General features: G+C 42.2%; 2 protein-coding genes across 7 annotated transcripts in view; one reads left to right on the top strand and one right to left on the bottom strand.

Moving 5' to 3' along the window:
* usp7 (ubiquitin specific peptidase 7 (herpes virus-associated)) overlaps positions 1-2,608 on the top strand; it is a 30,939-nt gene extending 28,331 nt beyond the window's left edge. For all 6 annotated transcript variants that reach the window (XM_080776584.1, XM_080776583.1, XM_080776580.1 and 3 more), the window contains 2 exons: positions 141-231; positions 395-2,608. In XM_080776584.1, the coding sequence (XP_080632710.1) occupies positions 141-231; positions 395-501 (198 nt within the window). In that variant the 3' untranslated portion in view covers positions 502-2,608. The remainder of the gene's footprint in view (positions 1-140; positions 232-394) is intronic.
* Positions 2,609-5,830: 3,222 nt separating this feature from the next.
* litafd (LITAF domain containing) lies at positions 5,831-15,560 on the bottom strand. Its single transcript, XM_080775409.1, has 5 exons — positions 15,424-15,560; positions 8,677-8,726; positions 7,497-7,604; positions 6,526-6,718; positions 5,831-5,962 (listed from the first exon to the last, which is right to left on the bottom strand). Exons 2-5 carry the CDS (start codon positions 8,720-8,722, stop codon positions 5,845-5,847), a joined length of 465 nt encoding a protein of 154 aa, XP_080631535.1. The 5' UTR covers positions 8,723-8,726; positions 15,424-15,560; the 3' UTR covers positions 5,831-5,844.
* Positions 15,561-16,251: the final 691 nt, after the last annotated feature.

The following is a 16,251-nucleotide window of genomic DNA, read 5'->3' as shown; positions in this document are numbered from 1 at the left end:
GTGTGTTGTTTCTGATAGTCAATACAGTATGAAGTTACAATAGAACTCTGTCGTGGCTAGCTGACAGAGTGCTGCTAATGACCAGAGGTCTGCTTGTGTGACCAGAGCTCCTGTAACTCTTGTGGTGTGTGTGTTGTCAGTTCAAGTTTGCTATTGTGATGATGGGTCGGCATCAGTACATCACTGAGGATGAGTACGAAGTCAACCTGAAGGACTTTGAGCCACAGCCAGGTACTGCCCATGACACATGTGTCTCCAAACGTCATTAAAAGTGGCCCTTCACTGATCCAAGTGGTTTTCATTCTGAATTTGAAGTTAATTTTGTACCACAAGATCTCTTTTTATTAACATGACGCTACCTACCCCCTGTCCCCTGGCTCTTTTCCCTCCCCAGGTAACATGTCTCACCCGCGCCCCTGGCTAGGGTTGGACCACTTCAACAAAGCTCCAAAGAGAGGTCGCTACACGTACCTGGAGAAAGCAATCAAGATCCATAACTAAAGCAGCCTGCCCCCTCCTCCTCACCCCTCCTCCCACCTCCTGCTCCGACCCACCCAGCGCGACCATAACCACAGACTGTAACCAACCGTGTGTGTGTGAGAAGGCGTGAGTATGATTGTGTGTGTGTGTGTGTGTGTGTGAGAGAGAGGGGGAGAGAGAGAGCGAGAGAGACAGACAGACAGCGAAAGGGTGCATATGTTGGTGTGTGCTTTGCTTGTGTGTTCATCACCTTTAACACCCCCAGGCCTGAACAACTGTACACCGGCACTATTGCTATTATCTGAGTCTTCAGTGAAATTGATCCTACTGCAACTGACCCGCACCAGACAACCAGCCAGCCAACCTACCACCTCCCCACGTCTTTTCTTATCTTTTTTCAGAGGCTGTTACGTTGGGTATTCTCTCTCTCTCTCTCTGGCTTCTGTACAGAATGCCTGTTTTTTCTTTTTTTTCCTGGTTTGGTGTCTGAAAAACGGGGAGAAAAAAAAGATTTGATTGGATTTTAACAATAAAACATGTCGGGAGGAGAAGTGACACAGTGTATGATGAACTCTAGACATGATTTGTTTTTGGGGGGTGGCTGTTTTCTCTTCTCATTTCATACATTTTCCATTTTCTTCCCCCTCCTCCACCACGGGGGAGAGGATTTCTACGAATGAAATTCTGGCCAGGGGCGTTGCACTGCTTGGCGTGGAGAAACGAGATTGAGGTGAACGATTTGGACAGAGGGGGGAAAAGCGAGAGGAAAGTGATTTGGGCGATTCTGTGGGAGAATTTTAAAGGGAGCTTTGACCCTTTTATGGCGGATGTTACGGGCGGCCGAGGAGACCTCGCTAGTTGCCCCAATGTGGCTTTTAATTTTTCCGTTCCTCACCCAAACCAACCCCCCTCCCCCACCCCCCCCACCCCTTAGTGCAACAAGGCAAATAAACGACAGCAGCAACACAATATTTCCATGTTTACACACAGTTCTTTCTTTGTGTCATTTAGTTTGGTTGGAGGGGGGTGGAAACAAGTTTGGGATTCTTTTTTTTTGTTTTTGTTTTTTTTCTGCAAATCTTGTATAATAAAATAAAAAAGGATCCACAGCATCTGTTTAAAAATAAAATGAAAAAAAATAAAATAAAAATAAGAAATTGTCTGTACTTCATCTTGCACGTTGGCAGTTGATGTCAAAGAGGTTTTACATTTCTCAGGACTGGAAAATGTAAACTTTATAATTGTAGTTTTGGTTTTTACTCCATATCCACTATGCTTTTAATGCACCCCCCCCCCCCCCCCACACCCATTCATCCAGTCACTTTCTTTTGCAGTTCTGCCCTCGCCTGTGTCCCCCTCTAGGCCTATTCATACTCCAGTCTTTAGGTGATGAGGTGACCGTCAACTCATCAACGAAAGACTGGAGTATGAACAGGCCTTCTCACCCTGCTCCTCCATTCGGTTTCTCCCTCAGAACCTCTTCCCCACCCCCCACCTCCCCCGCTCTATTTGCATCTGCAGGTGTGAGTGATTGATGATATGTCGCCTCCTAGTGGTCGGGAGCGGCAACTGCGCTGTGCTTGATAGGAAGCTGCAGACTCACTGCTGGTTTGAGGATTATGATAGACTAAAACCAGCATTGTAAGAAACACTTTTTTGAAACCTGTTTTTGTTTTTTATTTTAAGCACAGAAGGAATGCTACCCCCTTATAGCGCATAGTTGGCTCTGTAAAGACAACGTTTAAGAATTGTATATTTAAAAATATGAGCGTGTAAAATTTAAGAGAAACACATTTTTTTTCCGTTGTTGGGTACAGAAGGAGCCGCCTGTTCATATTCTGTGTGTAGGATTTTCTTTTTTGCGTTCCTCACTTCCCATTTTTGATTTATTTCCCCCCAGGTTCTTTTTGACTTGATTTTTCTTTTTTTTTTAACTAATTGCATTGGGGTTTTGTCTTGTTACAAGTGCAGTAAAAAGATGACCTGCAGAATCACACCTTGATTTGATCTTTTCCAGTTTAAAATCCTCAGTGTAGCAGCAGTGTACGACAACTATTCCTGTATATTGCCTTTTTGCTGGAAAATGTATGTTGAATAAAAATTTTCTATAAAAACAAAACGCCAACTACTCCTCTGCTTGTCCTAATAATTAGGGTTAATCTGTCATCGCCACCCAAGCTAATATTGGAAGAAATCAACTATTGTAATCCATGAGATGAAGGGAGGGTGAGTAAGTTAATTAATTATTTAAAGTAATTTACTGTATTATGCATAATTGACACCATATAGTTAATTGCAGTGACTTACAGTACACACAAAGGGAATTGTGCAACTGAAAATGCCCCAAAGAGGCCTGGGCCAGGCACCTTGGCTGGTAATCCAGTCTGGCAGTGTGCCGAGGGTTCGACTCCCGATCCAGACGGCCTTTATGTCTCCCCCCACCCCCCCCCCCATCTCTTTCACCATTTCCTGTCGGCCTACTGTCTGTCCCTCCATACAAAATATAAAATAAACATTAAAAAGAAAATGCCCCAAAGATGGCTACACACTTTGGATTTTCCATCTAGTGCTAGAACAGGGAATGCCTGGTGCTCCATTAGTTCCTTTACATGTTTACAAGGATAAAAGGTAAAGTAGTTACATGAGACAAGAGAAGATGGACTTGTTTAAATCTTTGACCATCTTTGAGTTAAACTAGAGCTGGCCTAAACATGAAATGTTCCAGAGCAAGGCTGGGAGGGTTTGTACTGCATTTCCAACCAAACGAGTCAAATGACAATCATGACACATCAGTTATTAGACCCGTATTCATTTATATTGCAATTATTACTTGCGCAAGCAGAGCGTGCAAGTACTAGTTTCGCCCGGGACTCGTATGCACTGTCCCAGCCCTTCCATGGGTATGCACCGTCCCAGCCGTTCCATGTGTATGCACCGTCCCGCCAATTTTGATGCGTATGCACCGTCCCAGCAAATGACGTAATGACTAATTGTGCCTGATACGGCAGTGGTGCCAGATTACATACATGTATACATAGGATCATTACCTTTAATCCTCCCAACACTAAAACACATCGTCATTACGTCACCATCGAAAACCAATTACAGCTGTCTGTCTGTCTGCCTGTCTATGAGTAGCTGTCTGACTGCCTGCCTGTCAAATTCTCCATGAGTAGCTGTCTGTCTGTCTGCCTGTCTATGAGTAGCTGTCTGCCTGCCTGCCAGCCAGCAAGTTGGTTAACAGAAAATAAATTGTTATGGCTGAGTAAAATAAAATACAATAAACACAATTTGCCTGAAAATAGATTACCCAGCTATGACCTTTTTCATGAAAAAAAATGAGTAGTGATATGGCTGACTGAGTAAAATAAAACAATCTACCTGAAAATAGATAGCTATAAGTGAAGAGCAATTTCCGCAATTACCATTTCCGCAATTTCCGCAATTTCCATTTCCTCAATTTCCATTTCCGCAATTTCCGCAATTTCCATTTCCACCATTTCCGCAATTTCCATTTCCGCATTTCCATTTCCATTTCCAACTATTAATGGCAGCTGGGTTTCATCATTCAAATAAAATAGAATTCTGTCCGTTTAGCTATAAAATTATGTCAGGGAATAGGGATACACAGTATATGTCTTTCATTTGCATTGCATCTCCCCCCCCCCCCCCCCCCCCAAGCTTTTATTTTCGTTCGAGTAATAGTACAACTCTAATAGTATTACTTATAATAATGTAATTAAAGATAACTTCATTCAGATTTATTTATTTTTATTTCATTTTCCAGATTTTTTTTTTAGATTTTCATTGGTGGGCCAGTCATAATGGTCCCGCAGGCCTGATGTGGCCCGCGGGCCTGAGGTTGAGTATCACTATCACTATTTAATCCTTATATAAGCATATAACATTTACTCTACAATCTGCCTGTCATAGATGTCTTCCGTTCAACAGTCTCATTCAAACCATAGTTTTCCCCCAATAAAATTAAATGCATGTTTGACTTAAATAACTTTAATTCTTAATACAGGTGTAATAATGATCCAGGAGATACAACATTCAGATTCATAGTAGAACTTTGACAGAAATATATTCCACACAATTCTGAAATTAATTCAAATGGATAGTTCACGACAGTTAATAAAGTACACACCTGGCCCAGCAACTTTTTTTTTCTCTCCTTAACTCCTAACAGAGCCTAACAGGAAAAGAAAATGGACTGTGCCAACTGTGCCGAGTTACAAAAACGACTGGAAGAGGCACTGCAAGAAATCAAGAGGCTTCAAGATTTGCTTCCCCCCAAATGAAGATTGAAGACACATTACTTTCTCCCATATTTTATACCTAATTTTTGTTCAGATTTTAATTTACATTTTAAAACTTAATTTCTCATGTCCATGTTAGTTTAAAGGCAAAGAAGACAAAAGACGTGTGTGCGACAGTGACTCAGGAATAGAGCGGCCGTCTTGGAATCTGAAGGTCCCAGGTTTGATCCCCAGCTCTCATGCTTACGTGTCGAAGTGTCCTGAACTGAAACCCCTATAACTTCTCCCGTGAGCAGGTTGGTGCCTTGCATGGTTTCCTCTACTATCGGTGTGTGAATGTGAAATACATTGTAAAGCGCCTTGGAAAAAAGCTACATAAATGCAGTCCATTTACCATTTGCAGCTGAACTATACCCTTTAAACAAAAACAAAACGAAAAACATTTGACAAAGTGTCTAGTCTATGTACAAGCCTTCATTTTACCGTGGCGACTTAAAACTAACCATGGAATCATGGCAGCTAAAGTTGGACTCTTATCTACAGTATCTATCAATTTATTAAAATAACTTCACAATGTGCATTTGATTTAAGTTGTCCAAGCCATAAACTTAAAGCTAAAACAGAGCCAATACTAATTACCTGTTTGTTCCTTAATATTATATGAAACATGTATGATTTTGTCAAGGTTCAGGGGTTCACTTGCTTCCATAGAAATAAACTATATCTAGCCTGCCACAGTGTCTACTGGTTTACACCGGCACACAAACATTGTGTTGTCCAAGGACTGCCCCACAAAATTTAAATAACACCAATTGTCCTAAACCCTGTCAAAACATGCCGTTTCCCACCCTCAGGTCATTAGACTGACCTGTTGAGAAACACTGCCCTAGAAATCGAAACTTTTGTAACTCCTCAACTTCTCCTATGGTTTCCTTTACCTCACCCACAAGTAGTTTATTTCATGAATGAGGTGTGAAGGAAGTGTGCGTTTGACACCAGACAATCCAAATGTGGAGAGTAATTGGTCCGACCCCCAGCCCCCCTCCCATCCCCCAGCCCACCCCCCCCACCCCCCTCCCCCAACTCATCCCCCTTCCCCTCTTCACTTGCAGCATTCCTTCTTGTCGACGTAGAGCACCCTGTTACAGCTGGGGCACGTGTGGTACGCATCCTTGAAGTTCTTCACGAACAAAGGTATCAGACAGCAGCAGAGAACCAACCTGGTGGAGAGAAACACACACACTTTAAAAGGTGCTGTAGTGTACAGTTGCAGTACATCGACAAAATCAAACTATGTCTTCTTGATACAATAAACGTATCAGTCAGTATTCAATGGGTATAAGTAATGGTGTCTCTGCCATAAATTATAGCGGAGACCTTCAGAATGCTTTGCTAGCCTTTTTGGCCGGGCATCCCAAGATGTTGAAACCCTCTTAACAACCAATCTTTAGGCATGCCTAAAATAAAACCAAATAGTCTGCACCTATAGACCGATTCACAGAGGGGTGCCCTGGGCGCGGCCATTACTGAGGTGTAATCCATGGAGCAGGTGCTCCGTAGGCCAGGTGTAGCTAATCAGTGCTGTTGCGCTTAATGGTACACCTCAGTAATGGCCGCACCAAGGAAACCCTCTGTGAATAGCCTAGCTCAGCATTTCAACTAGGCGTCCCACGGGACCCCCCCCCCCTTCCTCTTAATGTTCTCATAACTGCTTTATATTCCACCTCTTTGCCTCCATGCTTCCCCCTCTCCCTGCGATGCTCCCTCTCTCTCCCCCACTTACCCGCAGCAGATGAACAGCAGGCACATGAGCCAGGCATATCTCCCCGCCTTGTAGGTGACATTGGTCATCACCTGCAGCTGGCAGTTGGCACATGAGGTCATGCCGGGGTCGCGGCCGAGTTCCATCTCATAACTCACAAATCTGTTCTTCCCGTCCACCGTTGTTCCAGGACCGCCGCCTCCCTGTGTGTAGACTGGAGGGAGGAGTGATGGGTAGACATGGAATTAGGGAGAGTAGGCGGTATAGTCAAGATGAGAGAGTGTATGTAGAATATAGGGATGGAGCAGAGGAGTAAGGGAAGGCAGAGAAGTTAACAGCAGGAAATGTGGAAGTATAGGGTAGAGGAGTGACAGAAGAGTAGTGTGGAAAATGGACAGATGGCATTCAAATTTAGTTTACTTATTTACAACGTAATTTGCACACTCAACCTACTGATGTATAATAGATGTAGCCAAATACAGTAGCAGCTATACACAGCAGAATCCTGCTGCAGAGTTTAACTCTGAAAGTGAGAACAGGTCTGTTTTTTTTACACCCTGAGAGTTAAACCCATAGACATATACAGGTAGATGCCTCTTAATATCTATGGTTAACCCATTCTGGGCGGGAACCTCTTTTGGTGTTTCAAGCATTATGCTATACTTTAGCTATTGAAAAATAGCAGATCTACAAGCTCATAGCGCAGCACCGAGTGCCGCGCTACAAGCTTGTAGGTCTGCTATTTTTGCTAGGGGTCCTTGACATGAAATAGTTTGAGAACCACTGACATAGAAACAGATTTTTCAAGAAAACTGAAAATTTAGAAGACATTTGTAGAATCGTCCTCATGTCTAAATGGACCAAAACTCAGGATTCTACTGTGTGTAAACTGTAAACACACTGGCTAGCAGGAAGCAGCACAGATAAAGGTGATGCTGGTTCACGGTAAACCGTGTCCAGGCCCACTCTGCGACACCAGGTCAACCATTTACCTGGTGTGGCAGAGTGGGCCTGGACAGGTGGTAGGTCGTCCGCAGGCATGTTGCCGGTGAAGGGCGTGTGAACATGATACACCGTCACGCCATCTCCCTTAGCTTCAACTGAGAGAGAGAGAGAGAGAGAGAGAGAGAGAGAGAGAGAAAAGATAAGACAGAATTGTGAATATTTTCAATTAAAGAACTGCTCGAAGAATGTAGTGGGAAAGCGTATCAATATCTAAAATCATTGTACTGCCCTATGACTGGGGGGGAAATATGTAGAAGTATGTGTTCCTCTGGACTTTCCAATGCACATTACTCCAATTACCATCCAGGGGCCTATCCGCGGGTGGGTCTAGGTAGGCCTGGGCCCGTCATATTAACAGATTTTTATAACAGTAGAATAATAACATGACAATGTGGATGCAATCACTGCATTATATTTAGCAAAATATGGCAGTGGATGTATTGCGTGTATGATATCAGCCTTTTCCTCTGCTTTCCCGTTTCCAACTTTCCATAGCTGTGTGTACATGCTCTGTGCTCACTTCAACACAGTAGTATGGTGCTAGTAGGCTGCCTGTCTGTTGTAACTTAGCCTAGGCTACTGTTGTTTTGTGGTCGTTTGAATTATAGTTTATATTTTGGGAATATGTTGGAATGAAGTGTCTTGTAGCAGCTGTTTCTGGGAACTCAGATCATGTAGAAGTCTACTAACGGAACCGTTGGTTACATCTTTTTGAATGATGTCAGGCGGTCAACCGGGACACCTGTCAATCTCAAAGACACCTGAATTTCATATTAATATTATTATATTATATTAATTAAATGTGCACACGGTGCGATTTGGTGCCAGGCCTAGCCAGTAATTAATTCCTGTATACTGTATGGCACTGTTGCCACCATGTCTAAAGTTATTAAGGTTGAGTGTCACAGTGCCCCACTGTGGAGGGGTTGGTGGTAGACGCTGAATGTATTCATGCCATGGACTGACTGGAACTACAGCAAACACACACAGCCTGTAGTCCAGGAAGAACTGAGATCAGCAGGGATTACATTACATCCCAATTAAACACAAGAATCATAATGATCATGTTTAGGGATTAGGGTTAAAAATGTGTCCCTTTAAGCAAGGTGTGTGTGTGTGTGTGTGCACGTGCCGTGCGTTTGTGCGTGCAGCGGGTGGAGGCTATACCTGGTACAATGTAGGGTGGGAGTTCTGTTGCTCCATCTGAACTCATTGTCCTAAAGAAAGAGAGACAGACTGTTACCACTGTACAGAAAATCACAACATGGCAGTCAGAACAGTGATATACAGGGAAATACAATAATAGCATGCAGGTAAGCGGTGCCTGACACCTAAACAATTTGCAACTTTAGATTTATTTTATAATGGGATGAATCTAGAGTTGCAATTGCAATACGCTCCATTGACTCCCCACTCATCCAATTTGGTTTGCGATCTGCTTGTCTTAAACGAAGTTAGCTTGTCGTATGTCACTGAACGGCCCTGCGTACCACCCGTTTCGAATTTGCACATAATGCAGGAGGCAGCACCGCAGCAGCATTGCAGCACGACGACCAGTACAAAAACTAGTGCTTCCAAACTGCAACACACAACAAAAAGAATCACCTGCAGAGGATGTCTTGACAGAAAGTAGCTCATAACATCTCTACGGTGGATTTGTATGAAAAACAAGCTCGGCAGATTGAAAGAGGATAATTCAAACTCGGACTACAGCTGCAATTTTGGTGAGTTTAACGTCGTTTAAGACAAGCAGATCGCAAACCAAATTGGATGAGTGGGGAGTCAATGGAGGGTATTGCAACTGATGTATGATCTTTGGATTCCCATTTCCCAGACCATTGTGTCTTGTTCTTGAATCACACACAGGTTCTATGTTCCTCACCCTGCAAAAATGGTCTTTGTTCCCCGCTTGCAACAATAAACCTAACCCTAGGAGAGGGGAACATGTGGGCTAGTACTTAGTTAACAGTTCAACACAAGAGGGTGCTGTGGTCCTGCAGGTGAAACTAATATTCAAATCATACAGGGGGAATTCAATTTCTTGCAACATAGTCAGGCAGTCAACAAGCTTCTTTTGTTTCATTTGATATATAGTCTTTTTTTAATTGGCCTAAAATATTGTCTATATACATTCATGAATCAACTTGCTGACCAGCATTGAGCATTTTTTTAAATAGGGGTTTATATGTGACCATGGCATGCCTACTGGCACAAATGTCAAAATGTTATTATGCTTTAAGTAGCATGTGACATTTCAAACTACTAGGGGGTTTCATGATTCTGAATCCTTTAATCCGTGATCCTTAGGCTAAAAACTACCATAGCCATAATGACAAATGTGATGAGGTCAGCACATTTTGGACACATTTGGGCAAGTGGGTATGGCCATTTTTAGCCCAATGAGTGTTTTGTGCAAAACTAATACTTGGAATGGATTTAGAATCATGCAAACCCCCTAGTTTGACATAACTTAGACTTAAAGCATAATGAAAATGTGTCCTTTTTTGCCTTGTATAGGATGTCAATGGTATGGTCACATAAAAACCCCAATGAAAAAGATTGCTAGTCAATACCAACAGCCGTCAGCCGGTCAGCAAGTGGATTCATGAATGTATGTATATAGACAATATTTTAGGCCAATAAAAAAATACTATAAACCAAATTTCCCACTCCACACATCTGGCTGCCGGACGAACAGTGGTTTGACGAACAGTGCACGTTATTTGGGCAGCTGTAGCTTAATGGGCCTGGTAATAATCCGAAATATTGTCTGTGTTGAATAATATCCTCATTTCAGCATTCGAACCGAGCTGTCTATGTCAATGAGGGTCAGTTTTCCGCTAGCCGCAATTTGCAACTCTAGATTTTTTTACAATGGGCTTTTTGCGACCATATTATCTAAACTCAACAAGACAGTGCTGACGTTTTTGTTACTTTATTGCAGAATTACGTTCCCAGTTCCCACCACTCAAATATTCTCATAAGCATATTTTAGTGTAGACTCCAGTTTAACTTTAAAAGGAGATTGTAACGCTAATTTTTACGAGTCAAACTCAAACTGGGGTGCAAAAAAAAACATTTCCAATTAGCAATTTGGAATTTATTATGATTTAGAAAATAATTAAGATTTAAACCGATTGTCCACCATGGCTCATATATTGTGAGAATAAGTGGACCCCACCACAACAACAAAAATGTAGGACTCCTGACTCCTGAATCCATATGTTGGGAAACACACGCCTTGTCACTGACTCAGCTGCTGTATCATGTCATAGAATTATGGACTGGGTTCTCTGTTCAACATCCAGTATCAACCACAAACATCCACATATTTCCATTGAGTCTTGAACAAAGCTTTGTCGTGCTCAACATTAGGCTACTGCTAGGCTTTGAATGACAAAGCCAAACAGAGAGTTTCAGTCATTTACAAGACATTGCACCCGCCCTTGTTAATACTGCCCTATTGTCAGCTTGGATTCGGTGTACATTGGAAACAAGAAACATACATTGGAACATTGGAAAATCGTGTGAGCAATTCCATGGAGCTATCCCACACGTGAACTCACACAGGTTTATAGTTAAATGGTATAGATCCAATTTCTCACCACACACACACACACACACACACACACACACACACACACACACACACACACACACACACACACACACACACACACACACAGTAGCCTAGATGACATGACTTCCAGGCAGCCTTTCGTTTAACATGCCGAGCTGTAGCTGTTCATCACCTGTCATTCAGGTTACAGGTCTGTGTGGAATGACATGAGTAACACACACACACACACACACACACACACACACACACACACCTTTGTGGAACTCAGTATCCACCCAAAAGGTTGAAGGAATGCAGCTCAGCTACATGTTTATCCTTTTCGTCTCTGATGTCACACACTGGAAATCGTAGCTTCTGGTGTATGATGTGAACATGGCTAAGAATGAATGAGCAATGGGATAGTGACCAAACCCAATGCACAGTCAAATGCAACTACCGGTATTTAACTACTTTAAATAAACCCTTACATTTTAATTAATTAAATGAATGCACGTCTGAATCCATAGTAAGCTAAATGAAGGAACTTGGGAGTTGTAGTCCAGCCAGGTGCAGGGACTATAGGTGTGGTGTCTGCGTAATATAAAACTATTTCACAACATGGAAAACATCACAGAAACATAAGAAAATAAACTATCTGACAAAGAGACAGAAAATTGTGGTGCCATGATTGAAGTACAGCCGATCCTTTGTAACAGATCCTGTTGAACCTGGCATCTAGTGGCTGTAACAAGGCTGCTTTCCTCCAGGTTGTAACTATAATGCTGCAGTTAGCCAGTAGGCCTGGTGACAGCTGGAACCAGGGAGAGATGGGGAAGTGATCTGTTGTAGCAAGTGATTTGTAGATGTGTAGATATATCTTTATACCACATGTAGACCTGACTCAAAATAGCAATTGACAGTTATGTCATAATCTAACAAATCTAATCTATGCTGCAAGGTGCCATGTTTACATGGCACTGCCCGTTTGCTTATTCAAAAATAAAGTAAAGTGAAGGGATGCTTGTCCCCTTGGTCGAACTGGAAGTTATTCCCCAAATCACCATTTCAGCCTGCATTTGATTATGTATATCATTATTTTAAAAATACTTTCAAAATAATTCACTACAATAATGCTCTTTTCTTAAAAACATCACATCACCTTTATGCATTTTTTCGTTCAGCGCTATGAGCTTTTAGATCTACAAAAAATGTGACGCACTATAGGTCAACGTTGAAGTGGTTAGTCAGAGGTGCTAGTGGAAGAATGGCTCAAACAAATACTACTTTGATCATTAGTAGTACATTTACGTGTGGGGTCTTTCGTATCAAAATACATCTTTATATCCCTCTTGGCCACTGGTGCTTCAATGAACACAACTGGTGTTGGCGTTAGGGAGCTCATCTCTGTCCCTATAGACTCCTATACCTGTTGGTTGTGGTGCCTGTTCAGGAGAGGAAGAACTAGGTTGCATAGCGTGTTCCACTGCATATGCCCTGCCGGTTAAACTGCTTGCTGTCATGTCTCTAAAGAAGCGGCTGGCAACCTTTCAGAAGAGACACATGCTTGTCTACACCCTCCCACATAACCACCACCTGTTGGCTAGCAGTGAGAGGGACTACACATGTAATAACTAAATTGGGGAAAGTTTAAAACATATATATTAATAAATAAGCTTTGTGTGCGCGCGTGTGTACCCACCATAGCGATGATTTGATTGGCTGAGGGCTTAAAAAGTGAGGCTAAAGTTTTAGGACAGAAAAGTGATTGGCCGGAATGTGATGATGTACGATAAGAGCGCCCCTCACACTTCACACGAGTGTGTCAGACCAACCCTGAGGACAATATGTCAGCAGAAACATTCCTCTTTCTTGACCCTCTCCTCCTCCTCAGCATGCTGTCAACTTCACAGTTTAAGACAGTGACTTTACCATGACACAATGGCTACCAGAGGGAAGTACAGTAGGGTACCATGATGGATACAAGCATTACATTTGGAACTTTATCTGGGGCTGTGAATGTAATTGATTGATAGTGGTCACGGTGGTGTTTTCCCCCTATAAATGCTATAATTATGTAAAATAATAGGGGTGATACAATATAGTGACTGCATCCAAAAATGTATTTTAATTTCCAGAATCGAAGTACATCGAAATGTAAACAGCAACACATAGTTTGTATCTTAACGCTTTGTTTTGCAATGCAAATAATCGATTGTATCAATACTAAGTATTTTGTGCGTTGTATTTAGCAATTTTAAGAAGATAAAAGAAGAGGGGTTTATTTACTTTTCCATTTAATATCGCTACACTTGGTCTATTGATGTGTGTATTCTCTGTGTCCATGTCAAGGTACGGGTTTGTCCATATGTGTTCAAAATCAAATATAATGTCTATGTATTTGCCAGAGAATCACTGTTCTTATTTACATCCGTATTCATACATTTTCCGTAGTCATACATTTTCCCTTATAAAACCTGCACTATCCACATGTTTACTCATCCACACATTTGTCTCCTCAAGGCTCGACTACTGCAACGCACTTCTCCCCGGGATCCCTATCAAGAGCATCCAGAGAGGCTCCAGCATACAGAACAGTGCTGCTAGGATCCTGGTGAGTGCGAAAATATGAACACATCACACCCATACTCCCTTCACTGGCTTCCTGTCTTTCCACAGGATGATAGAATACATGGTCTGCCTCCTCACCCATCAGTGCATCCACAGCAACGCCCCCCCCCCCCCCTGTCCCTCCCCTCCCTCCCTAATTAAAGAAACTCATACAGCAACGCCCCCCCAGCCTCCACCCGCTCCCTCCTCTCTTGTACATCAAATTTGATTTGTAGACCTTATAGTCCCACTGGGGGAAATTCAGTTGCAGCTTCACCCAGCAGATGGTTACGCAGGTGGTTATGATGAGTGCTCAGCTGGGAGAAATTAGGGCTTAATTGTTTTGGCACTTTTGACACACAGACCATGACCTTCTCATTACTGGAGCACCTCTCGAGTCTCTACCCACTACGTTACAGCTGCCCCGTCCCTAGATCCCTTGACTTGTAGAAAAACATTTAGAAAAGAAATACCCTGTCATCATCTAATGGAACATCTAATGCACACAGTGTAAAGATTGACCTATATTTTCCATTTTAAAACTTAAACTCAGTCAGCATGAGGCTCTCCTTTGAATTGCAAGGTTCAATCCCGGTCACCGCCAACTCAGCATGTGAGTACAACTGTTTGGTCAATCTGCTGACCTGAATCTGTGTGGGTAACTCAGGCGCTAGGAGCGCAAGTCTAGCAATGGGAGCTGGATGGTAGGTGTGGCACTCTACCTCAACAATCCATCTCCTTGGTCAAGCCGAGTGCATTCATTTTAATGTAAGTGGCTTCTGTAGACGCCCGCATTGCTCAGCCGATACTGACAAGAAGACCCTCTAAACTACTACTACTACGTCTACTACTACTAGTAAAACACTTTGACCCTGTTAACTGTATGAAAAACTAATAACACGGATCACCACTGCACTCAGGTTTTCATATCGGTGAGCGATGAAGAATGGAGGGCTAAAACACAGTGCAATCCAATACTCAGAGTGTACATTTTAAGATAACTTTGATATGCTGTAGTACATATTATGTTACTGACATATCAACACTTAAAAGTAGAAATTAATTGTTTTTTCATGAGTGCAATCATTTCTAAGAGACTCAAGTTTATCAGATTAAAGCTTTAAGGGAACTCAAGTCATCAAATCCTTACTTGGGGATGAAGGGTGGAGACTTGGACTACAGTAGGCTACTTCATAACATTATCTTACATCACTGTTCAGGTTGGCTAACTATCCCTTGAGTCGAAACTGTTCACATTTTCAGCAGTGCAAAGTAACTACGTAAATGTACTCGAGCAGTACTTTGGTACTGTTTTGAGGCACATTTTACGTTAATTGAGCATTTACATTTTTCAAGACTTTATACGCTACATCTCAGAGGCAAATGTTGTACCTTTTTTACGCCAATACAATTATTTGATGGCTTTAGCACATTTGTAGATCTGCTTTTTTTTCAAAAACATTTGACAAATCCATTTTAAATGTATCGACATTTTTGTACTTTTTCTCAAGTACAATTTTGAATACAGAACCTTTACTTTAACATTTTTGTGGTTTTGCTACTTTTACTTCTTATGTTCAAAATCTGAGTCTAGCGCTGCAACCAGACACACCGTGCAATCTCAAACACATCAGTTCTACATGTATATACCTCTACTGACTTAACAAAGACACTCCAGTACTTTGTGAACAGAAACCCTATAGTCAAAACAGGAAAAAAGGCATGAAGCGATGCTCTAAAAGTCTTACCCTGTGTTGGCTGTTGTACAGCAGGTGTGTGTGTATCTGCGTTAGAGTCCAGTGAGCTTTTGTGGCTGACAGGTGTTGGCTGTTGTACAGCAGGTGTGTGTGTATCTGCGTTAGAGTCCAGTGAGCTTGTGGCTGACAGGTGGAGGTGGGTGGGTTGAGGGATCTTGTCACACCTGCACCTAAAACACTGCAGCCACTCCCTCCCTATGCATGCCTGCAGCCTCCCCTCATTAACATGAAAATGCAGGAGGGTGACTCAAGCCTTTTCAGATGCTGTGTAGACGCAATGCAATCTGGAGTTGATTTAAGAATATTAACACTTCAAAAGGACTGTATACCAAAGAGGAAGACATTTCTTTAAAAATACATTAATTTCCCCATCTCTCTCATCTCTTTGAGTATAACCAGAGAGTCACCCATTCCTTTGTGCTGGAATGTGACAGGAAAAAAGGTCTTAATCTCTCATTGAGAGAAGCCTTTTCATATACTATCATTACACATACACACGTGCATGAACGTGGAGACAAATGCACACAAGTTGAGAGAAAAATAATAAAATAAAACTACAGTATAAGGCACAGGGTCAGGAGATGCATCAAAGGGACACAAATGGGATACCAGCGCAGACCTCCAATATACTGTTTAAAAAACCTAAACTCATTCCCATCTATTATTACATCATAATATGTACAGTATACATACAGTATAGGCCAAGGAAGCTCTGAGAAGGAAGGGAAGTGCACACCTGACTGGGCTGCGCCATGACACTTTCATGGACACTTTCATGGGAGCCAAACTCACACCGGAAGTGCAATGAATACATGGCAG

This window comes from Protomyctophum bolini, assembly GCF_963924005.1.
Source record: "Protomyctophum bolini genome assembly, chromosome: 11".
NCBI classification, from domain to species: domain Eukaryota; kingdom Metazoa; phylum Chordata; class Actinopteri; order Myctophiformes; family Myctophidae; genus Protomyctophum; species Protomyctophum bolini.
This window is presented reverse-complemented; position numbering and strand designations above follow the sequence as displayed.